Source organism: Vigna umbellata, chromosome 1 (assembly GCF_029865625.1).
Source record: "Vigna umbellata cultivar VRB3 chromosome 1, Vumbellata_1.0, whole genome shotgun sequence".
Classification (NCBI taxonomy): Eukaryota; Viridiplantae; Streptophyta; class Magnoliopsida; order Fabales; family Fabaceae; genus Vigna; species Vigna umbellata.
Genome location: NC_142165.1, coordinates 5,192,020 through 5,219,342, shown reverse-complemented (window position 1 = coordinate 5,219,342; position 27,323 = coordinate 5,192,020). Strand labels below are relative to the sequence as shown.

Sequence of the window (27,323 nt, the reverse complement as noted above, 5' to 3'; positions counted from 1 at the left end):
CAAAATAGAAAATGAAGTAGATCAAAAACTTTGAAAGGCATTGAGAGTGGGTATGAGTTTTGATAAAGACATCGTTGAAGGCATGGTGGTCACCTAGCTAAGACGATCAAAATCGTGTGGTTGCCAATCAAAACTAGAACTTCGATTGGGCAGTAAACGACGTTACCTTCGACAACAACGGGTGTAAGCGACAATTTTTTTTCCTAAAAGAACCTTAGGCTCCGATACCATCTTAAATATAATAAAAACTATGTATGAAATTAATCTCTCTTGTGTTGAATATACACATAGAGTACTGTATTTATAGTAAAAGAAATATGGTCTAAACCCAAAATACAAAATAAAGAATTATAACAAATTAACTAAAGATAAAAGATAAAAGATAAAAGATAAAGATAAAGATAGAATATCTATATAAGATATCTAATAATATAATATATCTAATAATCATGAATGAAAGTTCGTCTTTTGAAACGTGGTTTTCGTTTTCACAGACAAATACAATGTTTGATATATCCAACAATTTTAGGTAACTTTATGAGTTGAAATCAGATCAAATATACATTCCTTCCTTAACTCTTTAAACCATATTTTAAAAACAAAATCATAATATAATTTCCAAATTCTAAAGTTAATAATATTGTTATAATTAACTCTAATGATATAATCTCAAAGTTTATATAAGAGGAACTTTCTTATAAAATATCACTATTTCCACTTTTGATTTTAGAAACTTTGATAGTGACGATCTTATACATTATAGCAATTGGGTAAGGTCTTCATAGATAAAGAAGTTCCTTACGCCTAATTTAAAATTATGTGAATTAAATCAATAAAATCCCGGCTAATTATATATATTAAATATATGAAATATCATCTTGATCGCAGTGTTCGTGACAATTATTTCAAATGAAAAAATGTGTTAATTTTTTTAATAAAGATAATTAAGCATTATGTAAATTTAGGATGTGCTTCGAAAAGTTTGTATAAATGTTTTTTAGAATTATCATTTAAATATATTAGTAAGGGTTTGGATTGTTTATAAAACAAAATAAGACAGATTTTATCACATACTCATAAGTTAGAGCACAACATTAACTCTAAGGAAGGTTTCATGTTCGGATTTATAGTAGAGTTATCCAAACGAGTAATCTGTTCGATTCGGTCCGACTTATTACAGGTTGGTCACTTAGTAAGCTAGTCCAACCCGACTCACTTATTAGTAAGCTGAAAAAATTTGAATCCGGCTCAACTCACCATAGGTTAACTCACTAACTTACTTAATTGTAATAATTTTTTAATATAAAAAAAATTATAATTTTTTTAATTCAAATATAAATAAATTTCACTCTAAAATGATGTTAAGACAATTCAAAATAAAAAAAAATCATATAATCCAAGCGTAATCCAAAAATAAGCACAAAATGCGAACAAATAAGTATTTAATATTGATAATTTTGTATCACTTGTCAATTTGTAATACTAGAGTCTTGAATAGATAAATCTATAATATTTTTCTCTCTTGAAATATTTTTTTTATCTCATTTACAATATAATAAAGAAATGCTAACTAATAATATTGAAATACAAAATAATAAATAATTAAATTAAATTAGATGGGTTGGTGAGCCAACTCGATCACCACGGGTTGAATCCGGTAAGCCGGGTTGAAAATTAACCCGCATAAAAAAATTACAGATTTTTCAAACTTAACCAGGCTCAAACCCGTGGTGGGCCGCCGGATTGGCTCGCGAGTTACAACTTATTTTGACATCACTATAAAAAAACATTATCAGGAGAAACAATTATACTAAAAATGATAAATACTCGGTATGAATAAGGTAATTAAAAATAAATGTATTTATTGAGTTATTATATCTTTTAATGCTTTTTTTAACTAATTCTAATACAATTTATAGTAAAATTTATTAAAATAATATTGTTAAAAGGTTCTTTAGAAATATATTTTATTAAATTAGTAAATTCTCACTCTAATTAATAATTGATAAGCTTAAATAACTTTTTAGTCTCTTTAAATAATATTTCTTTTTGGTTTTGTTCCAATTACATTTATTTATTTATTTATAGTGTCTTTATCAATATCCAACAAGTGATGATGTGTATATTGATGGACGAATACATGTATATTAATTGACACGTCCGCATATGAGTATGAATTAACCTACACGTGTAATTTCTTTATTCTCAATAAATTTCTACACTTCTTTTATTCCTAATATCTTTTTCTCATTTATTAGTTTTATTTATTTTTATTTCTATAGTCTTTATGTTTGTTGGCATCTTTTAAACAGGGAATTTTCATTTAAGTGATTATGTCAACGATGGAGTAGAATAATTTATGTATTTTTTAAAAGTATTTTACTAAAATAATTAATCAATGTGATGGAAATATCTGTGTTGGTTAAGTTTATTCCCCCATTTTTCAAAACTTTTCACGAAAATGGCGACCTTAAGGAGGATAAATATTGATATATATTTTTTCTTGAAATTCTTCATCTTCTTTAAATTTTATCATCAAACACAGAATGCAAAATAGTTGCGAAACCGAAGAAAATTGAATTACTGCACCATATTAATTATTCTTGTTTCTTTGAAATAAAATATTGTTTTTTAGAAAAATGTGCATGCGTCAATAATAATTAATTACTCTTCAAAATTTAGAGTGTGGACCAAAATAAAAGTAAATGGGACCAAAAACAGAAATTAAAAGTTATTGAGAAACAAAAAAAAAATTAATACACATGTCTATGTATGTTTTATTCCATCTTTGACGTGTCACTAAATAAATATTTCATCAGTGCAACATATTAATTACTTTTTTTCCTTAAAAGAAAATGATTTTAGATAAACGTGTCATATCCAATAAACTACAAACTCATGGTCACCCATTTCACCACTTTGGTCCAATTTGTTTTAGCAGATGGAAAAACATATCGATTTATTGTTCATGGACAAAGTACATAAAATAAAATAAAATAAAATACGAATGAAAAACACAAAAGAAATTCTTTGCTTACCTTTTTCTTCAATAATAAAGAGATTAGTAAAGAAAGTTGCATACACTTTTATTTTTTAAATAAATAATTCAAATAAAATTATTAAAATAATAAACATTTTATTTGCTAAATTTTATAATAATTTTTATTTTTATTTAAATTTATTTTAACTTTAATTTATATTTCTAAAAATTAATTTTAAAAATTTATTTCATAAATTATGTTTTAAATATATAATATATAGAAATAAATTATTTATTATATCAATCAAATTAATTACATTGCTTCTCACTTTTTATTCTCTTTCTTCTAGTCCAAACAATTTCAGTTTTATTTATTTTCCTTTCAAATTTATTTTTTTTCACTCTTCTATTCAGTATCTCATTCAAACACAAACTAGTCAATAAAAAACATAAACTAAAATTAAACTGGGATTAAAAAAAACATGCACATGTCAATCCTATCTATTGATATATTTGATTAAGATATGGAAAATGTATTTTTGACACCAGTTGCACCACTTGACAATTCATTTTTAGGAGTATTATGATTTTTAATAAAGTTAACTTTTATATTTATAAAAATAAAAAGGAGATTAAACTAATGGTATAAAGTGTATGTTAAAGTTTGTTAGGTTTAAAAATAATACTATATTTAATATTATATATATATATATATATATATATATATATATATATATATATAATCACTTAACACTGCTAATAAACGGTATGGTTTGCATCACATTGATTAATTGTTTTCTTTAATATAATTTAAAATGTGTCAATTTTAGTGAATAACTCACGTCGCCTAATACCCAATTCATCACTTAAATAACTTTAATAAATAATATAAACCAAAAAGTTTTACAAGAACAAAAAATAAGATATATAAAAATTTAGACCAAAATCAAATAAGAGAATACACACCAGTTCCTCCTACCTTTCTATGTGTTAGTAGAAACCAAAACAAAAAAAAAGTTCTTTTATTAAAGACCAAAAGAACTTCTTACTCATAATTATACAAAAAATTCACAAATATAGGTAAAGTTAAAATGTTACTTAATTGTAGTTGATATCATTCAGTCCTTTTCGTTTGTATGCACTTTTACGTTATATCATGAGACTTGATAAAACTTATTTTATATTCATTGTTGTCATTAATGTGAACGAGCAACCAACATCAATTGCGTTTTCTATAAAGAAGCAACACCAATTCAATTCTTTTTTGAAAACCCGAAAGAGGGTTTTTCTGGATCTGAAATAATCACATCACTTCTTTCACATATTCAAAACATAAAGATTTTAAACAAAAATAACACTATACTGTATACTGTATACGATAATCCAATCTCAAAATTGGTTACCATTGTCACAAGATGTATACCAAACATAATAGATTGAACTAATTTATGATAACACTTTGAACGATGAAACACTGTATACGATAATCCAATCCCAAAATTGGTCATCATTGCCACAAGATATATACAAAACAGAGTAGATTGGACTAATTTATAATAACACTTTGAACGATGAAACATTGTATACGATAATCCAATCCCAAAATTGGTTACCATTGCCACAAGATGTATATCAAACAGAGTAGATTGGACTGATTTATGATAACACTTTGAACGATGAAACATTGTATATGATAATCCAATCCCAAAATTGGTCACCATTGCCACAAGATGTATACCAAAGAGAATAGATTGGACTACTTTATGATAACACTTTCAACGATGAAACAACAAAATCAACTGAAAAATAAAGAAAAGAAAACTTGTTCTTATCATAAACCAGATTCATTGCAGGATCAACATTGCTTTGTGATTTCCCTCCAGTTTTTTATAGCTTGAGACACCTTTTCCTCAATCATTTGTGCATCCACTTGAGGGGCCTTGTTCTCCTGGAAGATAGATAAACACAAGAATTTCAATTGGGGTCGCATTACATTGACGAGAATTTCTTCTCATAAAAAAATATGTTGAAGACATCATCTGAGGTTAAACATGGACAACTTTCTAAAAGACCAATACGGATCCTATATAGTGACAATTCATGAGAATTGCATGCATTTTATTTTCTGTCTGAAAATGTGTTTGCATGTTTTGAGCGAGTGTTTGACATTACTTACTTTGATTCCAAAAGCTTCTAAAGAGAAGCTCTCCACACAAGAAGCCCTAGCCTGAAGAACATCAAGACCAAGCTTTTCAAAGGCTTCCAAGATGAATGTCAACAACCCCTGGCAACTCTTTTCACACACCACCTTGATCGTAAACCCCTCTTCTTGAGGTTCCACTTTAATCTGTAAAAAGCATAAAGAAATCACACAAAAAGATTCCTTTCAGTTCAAGAATTTGTCAATTATCACATACCACAGGCGTTGGATTGTTATCGATGGCATTTTGTGCTGCAGCAACTGCTAATTGGTTCAATTCCTGCAACTTTTGCTTCAAACTACGTATGTACCTCGATGCATTCAGTATCAGAGAGGTTTTACGCCGCTGCATCAACGAAGCAAAACAATCCACCATATTTCAACATAAATCTCGATCAGTTCTTCAAGGACAAAAAAGCAAGAAACAAGAAAGCAAGTAGAATGAAGGACTGTATACAAAGTTTTATGGTTCTATTCAAATAAGAATATTATTAAAAGTGAAGAAGTTTTGACTAAAAGGGATGCTGAATAACATCAGATAATTAAAAGGAAGAAAAGAGAAATGAGTAATTAATCACCGCATGAGAGTTAGTGATTGAACGAAGCTTTTGTATGCTCCTATACAGTACTGTTCTCCTGTGAATCCTGTAAACCATTTTCTCTCTTTCTCTCTTTCTCTCTCTCTCTCTCTCTCTCTCTCTCTCTCACCAACACACACTATGAAGAGAACTATATATAAAGAAATCCAAACAGAAGTGTATGGTTAGTGAAAAGGACGAGAACAAAGAATCTTGTTGGTCACATGTGAAACAGATATGGAGTTACCGTAGGTAGCAACTGTTTTAACCTTTAACTTATAGGGACAAACTTGTTTTTTTTTTTCTTTTTTTTAATCCTGCTGAACTCATAATCATCAGAATCAAATGTGTTCTATCAGCAGATTAAAACCGAGCTACTTTGATATGAAACCATATTTCACACTTTTCAGTTTAAGGGCTTAATAAATTGCTCAAGGGAATATCATGTTAAGGTTAGAAAAATCAGCAGATAATGCCATGACATTGTACTGGTTGCATTGTACATATATTAAAAATTGTGGTTGTGGAAAAGTGATTGTTCATTAAAATGTTGATTTTGCTTTATTAGAGTAATTCAGAAAAAAGAAACTCATTATGATATGAAGTGGTCCTACCCTTTGGAGACCACCATAGACACTAATTGCAGATAAGATACCACGTTCTTCAAGGCATATTAAGATCGACTCCATCTTGTGATCCTCATCCATATCTAACATATAACAAGCCAACACCATGGTATGCCAACATCTTCTATCTTGATTTCACCAATATCGAAAGATCTCTTATTATCGTAATTTTAATTCATTAACATATATATATATATATATATATATATATTTTACAGATGGATTTTAAAATTAAAAGTTTACATTATTTAAGATCATTTATATTATAAGATATTTTTTTTAATAAGGTCCAATGAAATTGTAAAATATTAAGATATATATTTTTGAAATGTTTTTATTTCTATGAGATGTCATTTTCAAATTCAAACCAACACTAAATTATACTTTTGCCCTTCACCTTTTCTTTAATCATTATACAAGTAAAATGAAAAGTGATATAAATATTTTATTAAAATAAAGAAGAATTATTATACTTCTTGGTAGCTGAAGAACATATTTATAAAAAGATCTAAAGGATTAATGCTTTATATTTTTGGACCAAATTTTGCAAAATTGATTTTTAATCCATGTTGTGAATGGTTTTATAGTTAAACTAGGTAAAATTGTTTTAATCTAGCATAAAAACTATCCCAGATTGTTTTAACTTAAACCAGAGTTGGATTCATGATCAATATCTTAAAGATAAAAAAAAGACAGAAAATTATGTATAATTATTGGCATGGTTTTAGATAATTGAATTATATATTAAAAGTTTGAAGTGATTACAAACCTTATTTTACAAATCGATTTATAAAATAAAGTTAAGTTTAAAATCCACATTTTAATATATGCTATTAAAATAATAAGTAAGTGTAAATCATATCATAATTTCTTTTATCAAGAAAAACAAATTAAATTATGAAGACAATTCGGTTACCTCAACTCATATACATAAGAAATATTAACACTTATTAGTCGTTTTAAGAGATAGATTTTATGTGGTTTTATAAAGTTAAATGAGAGTTAAAATAAACTTTTTAATTATATATGTTTTGGAGGAGGAAGAAGCATATATAAGGAAATGAAGAATGTGCAAGCTGGTACAGTTGTGTGGCGTGTGAAATAAGGCTTGGGTGTATGCAGAGCAGAGATATATACGAAAGATAAAACGTGTGGGGTCAGTAAAAGAAGAGCATTGAGAAAAGAAACGTTCTTCTTTCTGCATGGCAACGTGATGAAGCAATGAAAGAGATGGTGATGCATTGGCGTGAGTGTGGTTAAGTTTACATGCTGGAAAGGAATCTCCATTGTTGATTGAGACAGAAATCCATAGTAGCAACTAGCCAAGCTAAGTGTCAAAAACATGTTACAGTTTTATGTGCCATCTTTGGATGCCTCCAAGCCTTTCTCACGGGGAAGCGATTCTCTCTCTCTCCCTCTGTTCTTCGTTTGGCTTCTGCTACCAACAAAAGTTAAACAAACTTTGTTTTTTATTATACATGTGTTCATCACAAAGAAAATTCCATGCCATTTGGCATTTCTTTTCAGTTTCTTTCCAAACCTTAGAGTTAAAAAGGTTGCAAGATATGTCGTGTTCAATCTGTCTTTTCTTATTTCATCGTTGTGGAACCATCAAAATTTAAATTATAAAAATAAAGTAACATTTTAGATTTTCTGCTGCCATTTTCTCATTTCATACAGGTAAATGGAAAAATTAATCAACCTCCTTTTGTCTTACCTATACCTTTTCACTTTGGATTCCTATCAAAATTCTCAATTCCCTTCACCGTTTTAAATCAATAAATAAATCTGAATGCTAGTAAAAGTACTGCACCCCTATGTACCTTATTTTCATTCAATATCTTTAATTAGGATCATGCCAACATATAAATAAAATTCAGAAACAATTAATTTACAATTTTAATCATAGAAACGTTACAATTTGAGAAAATCAGTAATGTATACCCCAATCTCAAATTAAAGGAATACGCAAGAGAAAAATGATCTTGTTAGATAAAATTATGTTAACTTTTTTGCAAGGGTTGTTTTATTAGTACATTTTAGACTATTTAAGGCATATCTAATGTCATTTTTTGCTTAGTAACTCCTCATAAATTGTAGGCATCATACTTAAAAGATTTCTATACTCCTCCCCAAAAATATGTTTTCTTTTTCAAGAATATTACAAACTATATAATAAATGTTTATTAAGCATCTTGGATTACAAATGTAAAGTTACGTTTGATATAACAATTTTAAAAATCATTTCTAGTAATCTAAAATTTCTAAAAATAACTTTTTAATTTAGTTTCCCACTACTTTCCACGTGGAAGGGCGGAAATTCAAGATTGCTACAAAAAGAATATTATTTTATAACATGTCTCTCAATTTTGAAAATATTTTAGACATATTATAACATTTTCGTGGAAAATATATTTTTAAAATTATAATTATTAAGAAAGATTCCAAGAATAAAAAGGCACTTTCGTACATGAAATGCCTCCTAATAACATTTCTGGCTGGATATCTTTCATTTATAAAGGCCACTAAAAAATATTTTTTGTCTCCATAAATAATTTGTTTTTAATACTATAAGAAAATCCTTGGATAACCAATTTAGACATTAATTTAATTAATATTAATTAATGATCAATTTTGACATTAATTCTTTTTAATAGTCAAAACTTTGGTAGTTAATTTTAGTGGTTTTTTATTCATATCGACAATTTTAGTGATCAACCACTTTTAGTTTATTAATTAGTAAAGTTTACACTCTATAGTTTACATTTTGTAAACCTATTCTTAAGTAACATATCTTTAATTATTATATTTCTCTTTGTTCATGACAAAATCAGTAAAGAGATTAGTTTAAATAAACATGAAATTCTCTAGCTTGTAAAGTTTAGTTTGCATCTACTTATATATTATAAATTGTAAAATTAATCTTATTTTTAGTCGATGTCGAGGTATAGAGATAATCTCAAGCGTGAAACTAGACATTACCCGATAGCGGATGGAATAGCACATCCAACAAAGATAAGTTCTAACCATAGCTTTGATACCATTTTAAAAAGTGGATTTTAAACCTAACTCAACCTTATAAAACCGGTTTGTAAAGTGAGGTTTGCACCCACTTATATATTATAAATTGTAAATTGACTTTATCTCTAGTTGATGTGGGACTTCCAACACCCTCTTAATCCTAATGGGTTTGGTGGAATATACTATCAAAAACACTAAAAAAAACCAGATAAGAATTAGTATTAGCCAAATTATAATGCTATTAGACTACAAAAGATATATTTTTTTAAAATAATGAAAAAAACATATAATTATTTTAAACTTATTCTAATAAATAAATATTTGTATTAACATTAATATAACATCGATTTAATGAAGGCTAGTTCACTTACTCTTGGACACTAATAAAGTCATCTTAACGGATGCTTATAGAGTCAATTTAGTTGACTCTAACAAGACAAAAAAGATTAACTTTTTAGTATTTGTGTTTAATTAAGGTTATATTATAAATTTGTATGCATTGGTGACAATAAATATGAATAATATTTCATTTTTAAACTAAAAGTCCGAATTTAAAAAAAAATAAATTTCTTCACACTTATATTTATCTATTTTATATAGACATACATATATCTCATTCATCCACACCCATCTTTCTTCAACATTCTTCTCATCTCCCTTAATTTATAGTTTCTCATCCTTTATTTACAATCATCATATTCATTCATACTCATCTTTTTCATTTACTATAATTGTTTTTTTCATTCTTTTAGTTTTATATTTTATTTTCGTTGGAGATGCGAACATTGTACAAAATTATTTTTTCTTTAAATTATTGTTATTAGTGTTAGAAAAATCAAAGCAAATTAAATTAATATGAAAAATATACTTTATTTAGTATAATTTAATTGATTCAAATTAAATAAATTTTAAAATTAAAATAGATAAGTCGACACTAAACTGCTTCAATTAAAAATTTTCAAATATATTAGTTTTAGAGACAAAAATAATGTTATGTGTTGTTAATCAGTGTTAGCTTTTATCGGTTAATGTTGGACTATGCTAAATCTATATTTTCTTGTATTGAAAGCATTGAAATATTATAGATGTTAATATATACCAAGTATGAATTTCAATATTATACCACTTATACCTAAAGTTGATAGTACTAAAAAATATTTTATTCCAAACTTATTGTCTTGGTAATTTTGGGTTTAAAATCATCTCCAAAATCTTAGTTGATATGCTTGTTATGGTTAGTAAAATTATATTCATCAACCAAAGTGGTATTGTGAAAGGTAAAATTATTATTGTGGCTTTCAGATATATCAATTTATCAAGTAAAAGAAAAACCTTAGGGGTAATGTTGCCCTTAAGGTTGATATCAAAAGGACTTTTTGATACTCTTAATTGTACTTTCTCAAAGTGCTTAAAGCTTTTGATTTTTGTATTTTATGTTTTTTTCAATATGCACTAGTGTAGTCAAAGGAAACGACACCGGTTATTTTCGCCTATAGGCAGCGGTTTCACAACCGAGGTATATACAGGCGAAGTAAAAAAGAGTAGACTTTTTGCCTCGGTTGTGAACTGAGGCAAAAAGTGGTAGGATTTTGCCTCGGTTCATCGGTAACTGAAGCAGTAAAGTCTTTTCTTTGTTATTTTTTTTTCGAAAGACTTTTCACCTCAGTTCCTACTGAACCAAGACAATATGCCAGACTCTACTGCTTTGGTTGGGACCTGAACCGAGGCAGTACAGTGTTTTTTATTTTTTTTTGCTTTTTCGCCAACTTTTCTGCCTCGATTGTGACCTGAACTGATGTCATAGAGGACTTTCTGCCTCGGTTATGGTCACAACCGAGGCATATTCCCCTATTTTTTTTAAGAACATGTTTGTTTCTGCAACATTCCCAATGTAGAAATAGACCTGCATATATTTAACAACCCAGAACAGTCCAGAACAATCCAGAAAGCATATATTTTCAATAAAAATTATATTAAAAACATAAATCCATTCAATGTAATCATAAATCAACTTCTTAGAAGCATAAATCAATTCAATGTAATCATAAATCAACTTAGAAGCATAAATCAATCCAATGTACAAAGTTAAGCTAATAATAAATATGCTAAGGTAGAACTTACTATATCCTAATATCTATATACTATTATACATTTGAATTACATATTAGCAAGTGCTTTCCTTATGAGTTTAAGTGACTTTTCTGGAATTGAAGTAGTAAAATTGAATCTCTACATAAAACACAATTATTTCAATTAGTGTATATAAAATCTAAACTATAGAGAAAATAAAATTCAAACCAAAATATTACCGTTTCCCATCCACTGGTAACATGTGCACGAATAATGGTCATCATCTAGTACATGATGTAGTAACCACACTCATATGACCTGATTTGTCTATTATACTACAATATATCATCATAATTATAAAATGTTAAGTAATATCATTGGAATGGTACAAAATGTAACAAAGTATGGACTAAAATATCAAACCTTAAGGTCCAACCATGCAAGCTTTTTAGCTTTAACAGTTAATCTCCCAGACAACATCATATGTGCTGCAAGGGAACTATTAAAAAAAATTGCTTTAGCATACATTTATATAACAAAGAAAGTTCAAATATTGAGGTTCTTACCAATCTACTACTTGTCTAAGAGGGTTGGGAGGATACTTGTGCAATGAACAAAACCATAGTAGTGTTTTCCGGTATGGAGATCACAAGTAGCTGCCAATGACGTCTGAAATTGGTAATAACTTAATTGTCATATACTAAAATCATAAATTAAACTTTAAAGTTAACAAACTTCACTTACCCAAGTATATAAGGGAAAAATATATCTCTTTTCCCATTGCAAAACAACTAGTGATGTATGCTTGGATGTCATTAAATTTATTTCCTTCGTGAGTCATTTGGGGGTCAATGAACTCATATACATCATTGAACCCCATCTTGTTACTTATACCAAACATATACTTGAAATCAAGAAATTATCTGATAAAAGTAACTTGATAAATCAATTTCATATAAAAAAATTCTCATAAACTTACATCATGCACAACTGAACGAGTGAAATATTAATCTCTTCTCTCCCCAACACAAGCTCCTTAACATCTTGCTGATGCAAGTACAATGGGATCTTAGCGTGTCTTCCAAATGTAGTAGAATCCCATGGTGCAATCATTGGTACATCTACAATGATGTTACAAAGCTCGTCTAACGCACCAAGAGGGTCGTCCTGAGATAAATGAGTCTTCTTTGGTGTAGGACTTCCCTCTTTTTCTGTCTGTTGTTACATGAAAAAATGGTTATGTTCTAACGTCAATAAGAAGTAAAGTTTAAAATTGAGAAGTATATAATAAGAGTGTTTACCGGGGGATCAGATACAGCATCAACCAAATGTCTAGGTCAGGCGGCGAAGCACTTAAATGTCTGTGCCACAGTGCCAAACTCCTCTGTAGGCACAGGAACAAAGGCATCTGGTACGACAACTTCATCGACCATGACCGTGACCTTGACCTCATCTTCTCCTAGCTTCATACCATGTACTGCCTCATAGACTATGCCACGAGCCACTAATATGGTCCCGATAGGAGAGATAATATATACCTGACATGGACGAGTGTCGTCCATATTGTCCCTTGGGACACCGACAGTTGAGCAACTTCCTTTGCCGCTTCTACCTGTCAAATTAAATGTTAGGTTATACAAAATGTAAATTAATAAACAAAAATAATTATTAAGTTTACCTGTAGGAGGCAGATGTTCCGCTACAGGAGATGGTTGCGGACGCATGCCATAATTCTCAAACTGCTGCTGGAACTGGTGCATAATCATTTCAGCGACTTCATCATACAACTCTGCCCTGACCTTCGAAACGGCGGTTGCAGCGAAATGAACGGCGAACAGCTAATGGCAACGGTGGTTGCAAGTTCAGTGAATGGTGGTTGGAGGTTCGATGAAAGGCGTCGCACAATCCTCTCTCTCACGCAACCCCCTCAAAACCCACGTCAATAGTGGTTTTGACCTTCAACAATGCTTTGAAATGACGGTTGCAACGAAACGAAGAGTGCATGGTAAATGACGGTTAGAGATTCAGTGAACGAATAGTTGTTTGGCTCTCTCGTAATTTCCAATCCAAAGATCACAAACCACAAAAATCAAAACCCCTAAAACCCCTAAATTTTATCTATCCACGTTAATTTTTTTTTTAAAGTTTAGCCTTGTGAATTTATCACAGCCTGATGAAATTAAAAAATTATAAAAAAATAAGAGTAAGAATATCATTATCCTTTACCAAAACAACCTAAAGTTGTAAAGTTATATTATTATATTTTAAACTATTAATTTATGCATTAGAATTTTATTGTAGTTTTATATAAACAATTCTCATATGTTAAAAAAAGTGTCAAACTGACGCAAACCTACTATGATAACCAGCTGAATCAAATGTTCCATCAAACAATCACTCCAGACTGATTATTTCATAACACCTTCAAATTATTTTATGCAACAACCTACCTAAACCCAAAGAAAAATATACTAGGAACTTCAACTTAATTATTGATGACATCAACCTCTTAACACATTTATAAGTCAAACTTTTCTTTTATGGGCAAATAATATATTCTTTTGTATAACCAAACATGTCATTTCTGCTTTATTATTTCACTACTCTGATGAATGGTATTTTTTTAATTAATTTATACAAGAAACACATAGAAAGTGAAAAGAGAAAAAGTTGTAGATTGAGACCTAAGTTCAGCCGTCTATTAAAATTTGAAACCACACAACCACAATATAATGATTAGATAATTTTTGTTTTAGGGTTTTCTTGTGTCAAATTCTTCAAGCTTGACAAGATTCAACATATCAAATCTTTTATTAATAAAAAGTAATACAGATTCCTCCAACCAAACCAGAAGAATATCATTGTGGTTTTTCTTCCTTCTCTGACACAAATGATTGCATCTCCATTCCAATTAAAATCTTCTACATGATAATTACATTGATTATTGATTCAGCAAAGAGCAAAAATATAAGTAATAATAACCCAAAATCTGAAAAGGAACAGGGAGATGCACATGTGTACTCGATTGAGTAGAATATGAGAAGTTTCAATCATCCATTTTTGAAATTGATAGTGGACACGAATAAACGAATAGAAGGAAGTGGTCCAGTAAAGGGTGTGTGGACGCAAGAATCGACATGTCTGTTGCATGGTTCCATTTTATGAGTCTGTTGTTGCAGAAGCTTTTAGCAATCTAAAACTCTCGACACATCCAATCAGATATATGTCATATGCGACACACAGTTGTGTATTAATTGCTCGGCTGAGATATGATCACAGAATGAGAATGCCACTCCGACAGATAATAAGATAATATGAACTAGCATGAATGTGACCGCATAAGGCGAGCAAACTCATTATCACCATTTGGCTTGTTGCGTGAACACAGACCTGTTTTAGGAATGGGAGACAACTATTCTCTCAGTAAAATGTTTTAGGATTTAGAATCTTCACTGTTATTTTTCTTTAAAATTTCACATAATTAAAATGATGTATATAGATGTCAAACTAATTTTTATATTGTAACATATCCTATTTATAATATTCTGTCAAAATGTCTGTCAATTCAATAAGTTACATTTGAGATGTGTAACTTTTGCTTACAGAAAATATAATATCAAATAGTAGTGTATATAAATAAAACAATAATCTTTACTTTTTGAATTTGTTTTAGGATGGAGTTAAATCTTATATAAAATTATTCTTTTCCAGTAAGATTGCTTGCTAAAATTTAAGATTTTCTCTTTATACATTTTAGCTGTCTATTAATTATTATATAAAACTTAATAATGATTTTTTCTATTATTTTAGAATAGAACATAAAATAATTAATAGGTTTTTATTCTCTTTTTAGTATTTAGTGTAAGTGTAATATAAATGAATAATAGTTTTATTGTTGTATTTCTTTTTATTTATTTACTTATCAACACCATATTATTATCAAATCTACACAAATTTGCACAAATTATTATTTACACCATATATCATTATTGTGAACACAATATAAATAAATAATATTTATCTGCACAAATATACACAAATTACCTCACAACTATAACAATGCTTAAATTACAGTTAATTTAATATTTGATTATTTAATATTTGTTAATATAATATTTCACATATCTTAATTATATATATATATATATATATATATATATATATATATATATATATATGCTGGTTTTAATATTGCTCTGCATACCATCATAAACAAAAAAGCCGATAAAAATTAATAGCAGGTTGATTGATGTATATCAACTAACATATTTATATCCTTTATTTGAATATGTTACAAAGAAAATGCACTAGACACTGGTTGGTGTTAGATATGAATAGCTAGGAGGATAGAAAATGAGTTATTTACCTGTAAAATTACTCTATGAGACACTCAAAGAACCAAGAGAAGAAGACAAAGACTAACGATGAAATTTCAGAGTAATCTTGGGACTTGGCTATTTGCCCCAAGTCATTCAGAAACATCAAACTTAGTGTTGTACCGAACAAATACACAGAAGTATAACCAGAAATCTAGTCTTCTCAGTCTTAACTTTGTTCCTACTTCTTCTCTTACACCTACATCATGAATTTCTTTCCTTTCTATTTCACCTTCATTCTTTGTTCTCTCATCATGACCATCCTCCACAATGAAATTATAGATTATTTTTTTTCTATAATTCGAATTTAGGATGGTGTAATCGATTATCGGTAAAGTCATGCACCTCGATTTCAACATTAAATAATCGATTATAGCTTAATGTAATTGATTACCAGACTAGAAAATGTGTGTAGGATGCACGACTTCACCTTTTAGAATGTGTTACTACAGAAGTGTGTACCTCCGCAAGGGCTGCATGACTAGCCAATAACTAGAATTTACAAAAGGTTTGCCTATAATATGCAAATGGTTTTTGCCTAATGTAAAAAATCCTTCTTCTTCTCTTACACCTATGTCACGAACTTCTTCACTTATTCACTCTCTTTCACCTCATTCTTTGTTCTATCATCATGACCATCATTCACATTGAAATTATAAACTATTTGTTTTTTTTATAATTCGAATTTAGGATAGTGTAATCGATTACTAGTGAAGTCATACACTCCTTAAACAATTTCAACATTAAGTAATCGATTACAACTTAATATAATCAATCAATAGACCTAGAAAACGTGTGAGAGGTGCACGATTTCACCTTTAAGAATATGTCACTGTAGAAGCGTGCACCCCCTCCACAACTTTTTCATTTGAAGTCATGTGGGGGCTACACGACTTGCATATAATTGAATTTTTTTTTGCCTATAATGGTAATATTCAAATGGTTTTTGTCTATAAATGTAAGAAAACCTTTTATTTCTCTTATACCTACATCATGGACTTTTAATTTTCTTCACCCTCTTTTACCTCACTCATCGTTCTCTCATCATGGCCATCCTTCGCATTGAAATTTTAGATTATTTGTTTTTCTATATTGTTGTGCCATGATGTCATGACCATCATGAAATGTGGACCTAATAAAAACATGAGAAGGGACACTAGAATACGAATAAGGCTACCTAGTGGAGATATTTTGTTTGACACAAACTCTAAGCTGACGCGATTTGAAATCAAACGAATATGGTGCAAATTATTATTTGCACCATATTATTGTTGTAATTGCAATATAAATGAATAATATTTATCTGCACAAATTTGCACAAATTACTTCGCAGCTTTGTACAAATTATTATTTGCACCATATTATTGTTGTAAGTGTAATATAAATGTATAATACTTATATGCACAAATTACCTTACAATTGTAATAATGTCTAAATTACAGTTAACACAATATTTAATTATCTATATATATATATAATATTTTATTTTATTATTGAATTTCTTTTTATTTATTTACTTATATGCACCATATTATTATCAATTTTACACTTTCATAAAAGAAATTTATCACATGTTTTTTTCTTCTTCATTATTAAGGTATATTGTTAGTGGGATTTTGGATTTGAACAATTATGCACACATTTATAAAAAGTCAAATGTGAGATAATTATTTTATATAAAAGTAAAACTTAATATTTATAGTTTTTGAAATACATAAAAATTATCTTATGAGTATTAATTTTTCTAAAAGTAAATTTTAATTTGAACAGTAACTTTTAAATTTCAAAGTAGCCAACAGATATTTTGTAATATTTTTTTAAAAAATTAACATTCATTTCATCTTGTTAGTGACAATTCTCTTTAAATCATAACTGAATTTGATACATTAAGAATTAAAAGTTGATAGTGTATGAGTAATTTATTAAGAATTAAATGTGACATTTATTTAATGTAATTAATATTTTGATTTGACCATTTAACGTTCCAGTTAATACCCCATCCTTTTATATTAAAATACTAATTACAATTTCTAACCAAGTTATGTTCATAGAAAATATGAGGTTCATTTGTATTATTTTAAAGATGTTAGGGCAAATCATACACATATTATCCAAGGAAAGACAAAAAGGTTATATAACAGGACAAAAACAAAAAGCAATAATAATCATTCGTTCAAATGTCTCTATCACACACTATAAATAGAAAATATTGTCGCGTAAATTGTGAAAATTAATTTTATTATTGTGCTGTCTTTTTTATTGGTATAATAATAATTAAATAGGAGGTAAAAAGAATTACATAACTATTATGAGAGAGGCAAGTCATAAAATTTTCCATGATTGAAACAACATAGAAAATAGAAAGTGATCACAGGTGGTACAAAACTCATGGCTTAGCAACATTTAATAGGAAAAATATTAATAATTCTAAAATTATGTTTTTATTATTAATAATCCTATGAAAATTTAAGTTATATATTTGCTCCTTCAATTTGACAACTTTTAATTTAAGTTGGTAGAATGATATGTGTCAAAAGAAATATATATATATATATATATATATATATATATATATATATATATATATATATATATGTGTATATATATATATTTGAATGTGTATATCATTGATTGTTAATTTTCAAATTTGTTGAAATGTATTTAAAAATACAGTTCATTATTTCATTTATTTTTAATTTTTAAAATATGTTTGAAACTATGAACTAAATTATTTTGTTTATTTCGATAAATACTTTAAATTGTTTAAAATTATAGTTCACATTTTATTATGAGTAAACTTTTAAAAATTATAGTTTAGACTTCTGGAATAAATTTTTGTAATCCTTTAAAATCATAGAGACAAAATTATTTTATTTATTAGGAGTGGATATTTTAAATTGATTATAATTATAGGAGTTATACAAAAAAGATATAAGAACTAATTAGTAGTGAAATTATAGGAAATTATTAGTATATATTTATCTCTATGAGTAAATAAGATCTAAAACAAAAAGAAATACGTGACATTTTGTATTTATTTTAGTTGAACTAATTCAACTTAATTATGTTAAATATATTAATATTAATATTTATTCATTTGTCAGGCCTCCTTTTAGTCGACGTTTAAAACCAATTAAAATATTAATATTTTTATTCATTCATCTATTTTTGGCATCCAATTGCAGGAGCTGACGTTTAAATGACTTTAGAAGTCAGGTCAGCACCTAGCCGACGTCTAAATAGTGATTTTAATTACAACAATGTCACCGGTCATTTTTTACGTTGGATATTCGGTGGTCAGACATCTAAAGGGTGACGTTAAAGGCCTTTTCTGCACTAGTGGTTGCGTAATTATACAGATTTGGTGTTGTAGATTATGCAGACTCGCTCAGCGAGTGGAGTCACTCAACGAGTGGTTATAGAGGCTAGCTCATTGTTTGATGATTCAGACAACGAGAAGGTGCGCTGAGCGACTGGTTGAAATCTAGGAGCATTGTGAGTTTTATTCGAATAGCGAATGAGTGCGCTCAACGAGTGTCTGGGGGGCCTGGACCATTGTTTGGACTTTTGCACAACAAGTTGGATCGCTGAGTGAGAGATTTGGGGTTTGTTACCACTGGGAGTTTTATTCGCTAAGCGAGCTGGGTCGTAGAGCGAGCGAGTGGGTTGGAGTCTGGAGGCACTGTTTGTAGATTCGCACAGCGAGTTGGGTTGCTGTGCGAGGACACTCTATAGTCGCTTAGCGAGGGTATGCGCTGAGCGACTGGTTCATGTCTTTGAGTACTCTTTCTTTTCTTGTTCTTGTATTGTTTGAAATATAATTTAAATTGTTGTGAATGAAGTATGATTATGTATGAGTTGTATGAGTAATAAAGTCATGAGTTAAGATTCAAAGTATGGTTTTAAAGTGGTAAAAGTAAGTTCCAAAGTGAATCCTCTTAGTGAGGTTCAAGTATGTTTAGAATGAATGCAGGAGCTCAGTCTTGGGGGTTATCCTGAAACTCCAATGATCTTTCATTCTCACGTAAAGAGGATTGATCCATGTCGTGAGGAGTAGCAAGAGGTCTTAGTCTTGGAGGCTTTCAGTATGCTCCAAGGCCCGGAACATACTAACCTCATGAGTGTGGTAGGGTGAAACCTGTAACACCCGAATATTTTAAAGGGTATTACTGATAGTAGAGACTAAATTAATTTGATATCTCATATAAACAATCAAACTTTATTTCAATTACTTCAAAGTACAATACCAAACTTACAAACTTTAAACAATATAGTCTTCACCATTGAAATTTCAACTTATAAATTTTACACAACATAATCTTCCCAATACAAATTTATTCTTTTTACAAAAATCCCTGAAAGTTTTTCCCCGCATCTCTCTCATCTCTAAGCTTTTTCAACCGCATCTGCAACATTATCTAATCACATATAACATGAGTTATATGATCATAGTACAAACAAATAAGGGTAAGCCAACCATATCATAAAATCATTAAACTTGTAACAAAAATATTAAAATCAGGTATTTCTGCAATTGATAAAATATCATTATTCCGATGTCATTAATTCATCATTATCAAAATCATCTTTCTCATTTCCATAAATCTTACAAGTGTACCATGCTTACTCATGAAGCCTTATGGTCAGACCGCTCTCTGCCTGCTTCCTTAAGCCTCACTTACATACTATGTCTTACTTTCTGAAGCCTTATGGTCAGACCCCTCTCTGCCTGCTTCCAAAAATCTCAGGTGTTACTTTGCTCATACCAAACTCTCATGGTATAACTCGAACATACTACTCCCGGTAGTAAACATCATTTCATAAGTAATGATTTCTCATATCCACTCCAACATTTCATAAAAACCAACAATTCATACCCTCTTATCCACCTAACTCAATCATGTTCATTCTTTAATCATGAATTCATAATAACCCGTTTTGGTATCGATAAATTAAACACATTGCCAGATATCATGCTTCATATTATAAACTCATTTTGCCCATAACGAGTATAACTCAACATATTTTCACCGAACAAAGATCATGGATCAACCAAAATACATCAACATATCTTAGGAACTACATATTAAAGTCTGGGCTCAATGTAATGATAAATAAAATATATATGAAATTTTTACCATGATAATATTATGCATCTACAATCAACTTGTTTTATTTTATTTTCATCCTAGTAGAGATTTTTCTTTACCCCAATTGGTCACCGGAGAGGACCCAGATGTCTGAACGCATCAAACTCACCTTCGACGCCAGCACATATGACTAGTCACAACTGACTGGACCAGGCCAGGGCTGCTCTATGATCAGGGATGTGCCAACTCAGGTTTTTAAGGTTCCTCTATCCTACCAACAAAGGGAGGCCTTCAATAATTAACAATTTATTTATTTAATTTATCTACCTTGTTTTCTTATGCTCTAAATCTTAAAATGCCTAATTTTACTTCCTCTCACAACAACCTCAAACACTGTATATATATTTAATACCAATATACAAGCTATTACAAAACCCTTATTCCAAACCTTCCAACAAGATTAATTTCAGCCAACAAACTCATTCAATAAAATCATTACAATAAACATCCATAATAGAATTCATACAAGATAATTATAAACAATTAACAATAATAAAACATTACTATAAATGGTCATAGAAGAATACAATATTTGACAATCATAACAATAATCTTAATATAAAAATTCATGGGGAAACAAGAAGTTGAATCTGGCAGAGCCGGTTAGACAACTTCTAATCCATCCATCAATATAATATACTTAAATAACAAGAACAATACATGTCTGGGGAAATAAGAAGTTGAATCTGGTAGAGCCGGTTAGACAACTTCTAATCCTTCCAAAAATGCAATAAAATAAATAAGTAAAGAAATAAATAGTTTGGGGAAACAAGAAGTTGAATCTGGCAGAGCCGGTTAGACAACTTCTAATCCTTCCAAAAATGTAATAAAATAAATACGGAAGGAAATAAAAAAAATTTGGGGAATCAAGAAATTGAATCTGGCAGAGCCGGTTAGACAATTTCTAATCCTTCCAAAATACAATAAAAATAAATAAGGAAAACAATAAAATGTTTGGGGAAACAAGAAATTAAATCTGGCAGAGCCGGTTAGACAATTTCTAATCCTTCCAAAAAAAAAATAAACCACTAATAACATACAATTGACATAACATAATCAATATCACATTTTAAAATTTTCACACTTGGATATTAACACACAAAAAAACATATTCTCATTTAAAATTCAAAATCATACAGAAACAAAATACTCCATATTTAAGATTTAAAATCAGACAAAAGAAAAATATAGCATATTCAAGACTCAAGATAATACAAAAAGAAATACTCAAAGTTAGCTTCCCTTACCTCTATTCCAGACTTAGTTTCCTCTTCTCAAACCGTTCTCCGGAAACTTCCAGAATTTCCCCTCTTTAACTAGAATTTCCTCTAACTCTCTTCTCTCACAATTTCTCTAGAATTTTGGTGTAAATCTTCAGCCTCCCCCCCTTGGCTATTTATAGCCAAAAATTTTACTATTCATTTTTACTATTCATTTTTACTATTCACTTTTACTATTCATTTTTACTATTCAAAAATTATTTTTTATTCACCATTCTTATCTCTAAATGATTACTTCTACGTGGAGTGTTCTCTTCCATAATTTATTTTAATATTTTTTTTTTTAACTATTCACTATTCACTATTTACTATTTACTATTTACTATTCACTATTCACTATTCACATTTTTAAAAAAAAAAAAAAAAAAAAAAAAATCCTAAATAAGTTATCAAAAATTTGAAGCTCTCCCTCTAAAATTACTATAACTTTATATCCAAAAATTTACATTTTTCTATCCATTAAAATTATTATTACTAATAAAATGTTAAAATTTACTATTATAAATATTTTTTTTTTCATGGATCTTACATTTTAACATACAAATATTTTCAAGGATCTTACAATCTCCCCAACAACAATTATTTTCGCCCTCGAAAATTATTTATTTAAACAAAGACTATTTAACAAAAAAAAAATTACTTACAAAAGAGATATGGATATTCCTTTATCATAAATTCTTCCAATTCCCAAGTCATTTCCTGTGTGTCTTCATTCCAAAGTACCTTTACCGTGCGAATATCCTTCCCTCTTAACTTTTTCATTTGAACATCTAGTATACGCACTGGGCCAACTTCCATTGTTAAATTTTCCTTGACCTGAATTTCATCAACTTCTAACACATGCTTTGGATCTGGAATATACTTCCTCAGTTGGGATACATGAAAAACATTATGCAAATATGTCAATCGAGGTGGTAGTGCTATCTCATAAGCCACTGGCCCAATCTTTTTGAGAATTTGATACGGTCCGAGAAATTTTGGTGTCAGTTTCCTCATCTTGATAGCTCTCCCGACTCCTGTAGTTGGCGTTACTCGTAAGAATACATGATCTCCTTCTTCAAATTCTAACGGTCTTCTTCTTTTGTCGGCATATGACTTTTGTCTACTTTGAGTTGCTTTCATCCGATCTTGGACTAATTTTATTTTTTCTGTGGTTTGTTGTAATAGCTCGGGTCCCACTGTCAGTGCTTCCCCATCTTGAAACCAACACAACGGTGTTCTACATCTTCTTCCATATAAAGCTTCATATGGTGGCATACCAATACTGGAATGATAACTGTTGTTGTAAGTAAATTCTACTAATGGTAGTATCTCATTCCAACTTCCAAGATGATCTAATACACAAGTTCTCAGCAAATCCTCCAAAGATTGAATAGTCCTTTCTGTTTGACCATCAGTCTGAGGGTGATAAGCCGAACTCATCTTCAACTGTGTTCCCAGAGCCTTTTGTAGCGTCTGCCAAAACCTTGAAGTAAACCTTGGATCTCTGTCTGACACAATGCTTGTAGGTATGCCATGCAACCTCACTACTTCCCCGATGTATAACTCCGTCAGCTTTTCTAGTGACATACGTTGATTAATAGGCAAAAAGTGAGCGCTCTTGGTTAGTCTATCAACGATAACCCAGATAGAATCGTGACCTTTTGATGATTTTGGTAAATGTGTTACAAAGTCCATCGAGATACTGTCCCACTTCCATTGAGGAATGTCTAACTGTCGTAACATCCCTCCCGGTTTTTGATGCTCCACTTTTGCTTTTTGACACACCAAGCAGGCTGCTACAAACTCGGCCACATCCCTCTTCATTCCATTCCACCAAAATGACTCTTTCAGGTCCTTATACATCTTAGTCATACCTGGATGTATGCTAAGACGACTTTTATGGCCTTCGTCTAAAATTAAATGTTTTAATTCACTCTTTGCAGGGATACACACTCTGTTTTTAAATCGAAGTATGCCATCTTTACTTAGAACGAACTCCTTAGCTTGATCGGTGTCCAACAACCTGATCTTTTGCTGCAACTCTTGATCCATCGACTGCTCAACCTTCACTTGTTCTAAGAAGTCACTAGTGATTACTAAATGACTACACCATATGTGATCTGGGTTTAACTGCAACCCCAAGTTCATATCACGTAACTTTTCTAACAGTTCTAATTCCTTCACCATCATCGTTGTTATCTGAGCTTGTCTCCTACTCAATGCATCTGCCACCACATTGGCTTTTCCTGGGTGATATAAAAGCTCGAAGTCATAGTCCTTCATATATTCCATCCATCTTCTTTGTCGCATGTTCAATTCCTTTTGATCGAACAAATACTTTAGACTCTTATGGTCACTAAAAACTTGGAAACTTGCCCCATAGAGGTAGTGTCTCCATGTCTTTAATGCAAATACTACTGCTGCAAGTTCGATGTCATGCGTTGGGTAGTTCTTCTCATGCGCTTTTAACTGCCTAGATGCATAAGCTACAGGTCTCCTTCCTTGCATTAGAACGCACCCCAATCCTTGATATGATGCATCGCAGTACACCTCAAAAGATTTGCTAGAGTCTGGAATGATTAATACTGGTGCTGACGTTAGTCGTTGCTTCATATTTTCAAAACTGGCTTCGCACTTGTCAGTCCACAGAAATGGTTGATCTTTACGAGTTAACTGAGTTAGAGGACCTACAATCTTGGAAAACCCTTCGACAAAACGTCGGTAATAACCGGCTAATCCTACAAAACTTCGTACTTCAGTTACAGTTTTCGGCCGCTCCCACTTTAGCACAGCTTCCACTTTTGCTGGATCCACTGAGATTCCTTGAGCAGAAATCACATGACCCAAAAATTGTACTTTCTCTATCCAGAACTCACACTTTGATAGTTTCCCATACAGTTGATGTTTTCTTAAAATTTCCAACGCCACCCTCAAGTGTTCTGCATGCTTTTCCTTATTCTCTGAATAGATAAGAATATCGTCGATAAATACTACCACGAACTTATCTAAACATGACCGAAATATTCTGTTCATGTAGTCCATAAAAATCGCTGGGGCATTCGTCACACCAAACGGCATTACCACGTACTCAAAGTGTCCATAGCGAGATCTGAAAGCCGTCTTTTGTACATCTTCCGTCTTGACAAGAATCTGATGGTAACCAGATCTGAGATCAATTTTTGAAAACACCTCTGCTCCTCTCAACTGATCTAATAGATCATCGATTCTTGGCAAAGGATACTTGTTCTTTATTGTAACCTTGTTCAACTGTCGATAATCCACGCACAACCTTGAACTTCCATCCTTCTTCTTCACCAGCAATACAGGAGCTCCCCATGGAGACACACTTGGACGGATAAACTTCTTCTCCAACAGATCTTCGATTTGCTTTTTCAACTCTGCTAGTTCGGCAGGAGCCATTCTGTATGGAGCCATAGAAACCGGGCCAGCTCCGGGCACTAGATCTATTGTGAAATCGATCTCTCGACTAGGTGGTAAACCTGGCACTTCTTCTGGAAAAACATCAACATATTCTTCTACCACAGGTATTCCGATGATTTGTTCTTCAGTATTCTCTCTTTTCTCCTGAGCTAACACCACATAGCAGGTAGCTCCATCTTTGATATCCTTCGCAGCGACTCGAGTTGAGCTTAGTTCTAAATTGTTCAAATTTAGAAACTCTATCTTTTGTTTCCCACAATCAATAAGAACGTGATTGGCAGTCAACCAATCCATTCCTAAAATAATGTCTAGATTTTGAAGGGGTAAGCAGATCAAGTTCACTTTGAACTTGCGTCCTGCAATTTGGATCGGGCATCCGACACAGACTGAACTGGTCGTAACTGGTCCCGATGTTGGTGTAGAAACTACTAATTCACACCCTAGATCAAGCATCGGTAATCCGAGTCTTTCTAGACATGCTAGGGATATAAAGGAGTGTGTGGCTCCAGAGTCAAACAAAACATATACGCATTCTCCTAACAGCATACAGGTGTGTAAGATTAATGTACCTGGCTTAGTAGCCTCTTCTGCAGACATTGCGAATACTCTTCCTGTTGCCCGGGGCTTTACTTCAGCAGAATCTTGTTGTTGTGGTTCTCCCACCTTCTTTTTCTTTGGACAGACATTAGCAAAGTGTCCCGGATCATTGCAGATGAAACATCTCTTCCCTTCAATTCTTTCCCCAGTAAGTTTAGGGCAGTCACGTCTGAAATGTGCCCCTCCACACTCAAAACACTTCACTGTTCCTCGATATGATAATTGTGGTTTTTCATAAGGTTTCTTGTTGAATTTCATTGAAGATTCTCCCTTTGCAAGTCTGGAAACTCTACTTGGATCAAACTCCAACAATTCTATCATTCTGGCTTTCTCTACCAATGCTGGAAACTCTTGTATTTCCAATGGCATAAGTACCTTCTTCAGTTCATGCCTTAGTCCTCCCTCGAATTTTCGACATCTCCATTCTTCTGTGATATTCTGAGTATAAAACCTCGAGAGATAATTAAATTTTACTACGTACTCTTGTACTGATAACCTTCTTTGTTGTAAGGTCAGAAACTCCGCCTCCCTTGCAAATTTTGCACTGTTTGGAAAATATTTTTCCAAGAACCTTATCTTAAAGTTCTCCCAATTCACAGTCTCACCACGAACCGTCATCAACTGTTGCATACTTTCCCACCAATATTCAGCCTCACCCACCAAAAGAAATGATGCATAAGTTAATTTTTGTTCTTCTGAGCAAGTTATTACCCGAAAAATCTTCTCGTTCTGCCTTAGCCAAGAGTCAGCCTCATCAGGAGTAGCCTCCCCATTAAATTTAGTTGGATCATGCCTTAAGAAGTCATTCAAGCTAGAATGATTTTGAGGTACTTGATCAACTTGTTGTTGCTGCATCTTTGTCGAGTTTAAATGATTTCTTCAAAAAGATAACAATACAATTTAGCATATGATATCAATTTCCTCCAAATAGTCATTTTCATCATAACCATTAATAGTTTTACTAAGAATAATAATTTCACTCCCCATAGTCCCAAAATACTTTCGAAAACCATTGCTCTGAT

The 27,323-nt window shown here is 30.7% G+C and overlaps 2 protein-coding genes across 2 annotated transcripts; both read right to left on the bottom strand.

The window, feature by feature from the left end:
* Positions 1 to 4,608: 4,608 nt before the first annotated feature.
* Positions 4,609 to 5,908, bottom strand: LOC124837773 (uncharacterized). The gene is made up of 4 exons (XM_047313237.2): positions 5,759 to 5,908; positions 5,398 to 5,526; positions 5,157 to 5,327; positions 4,609 to 4,928 (listed from the first exon to the last, which is right to left on the bottom strand). Exons 1-4 carry the CDS (start codon positions 5,834 to 5,836, stop codon positions 4,836 to 4,838), a joined length of 471 nt encoding a protein of 156 aa, XP_047169193.2. The 5' UTR covers positions 5,837 to 5,908; the 3' UTR covers positions 4,609 to 4,835.
* Positions 5,909 to 20,062: 14,154 nt separating this feature from the next.
* On the bottom strand, positions 20,063 to 26,701 carry LOC148204455 (uncharacterized). The gene is made up of 2 exons (XM_088112770.1): positions 26,274 to 26,701; positions 20,063 to 20,269 (listed from the first exon to the last, which is right to left on the bottom strand). The coding sequence occupies exons 1-2, from the start codon at positions 26,668 to 26,670 to the stop codon at positions 20,238 to 20,240; spliced, it is 429 nt and encodes a 142-aa protein (XP_087968896.1). The 5' UTR covers positions 26,671 to 26,701; the 3' UTR covers positions 20,063 to 20,237.
* Positions 26,702 to 27,323: the final 622 nt, after the last annotated feature.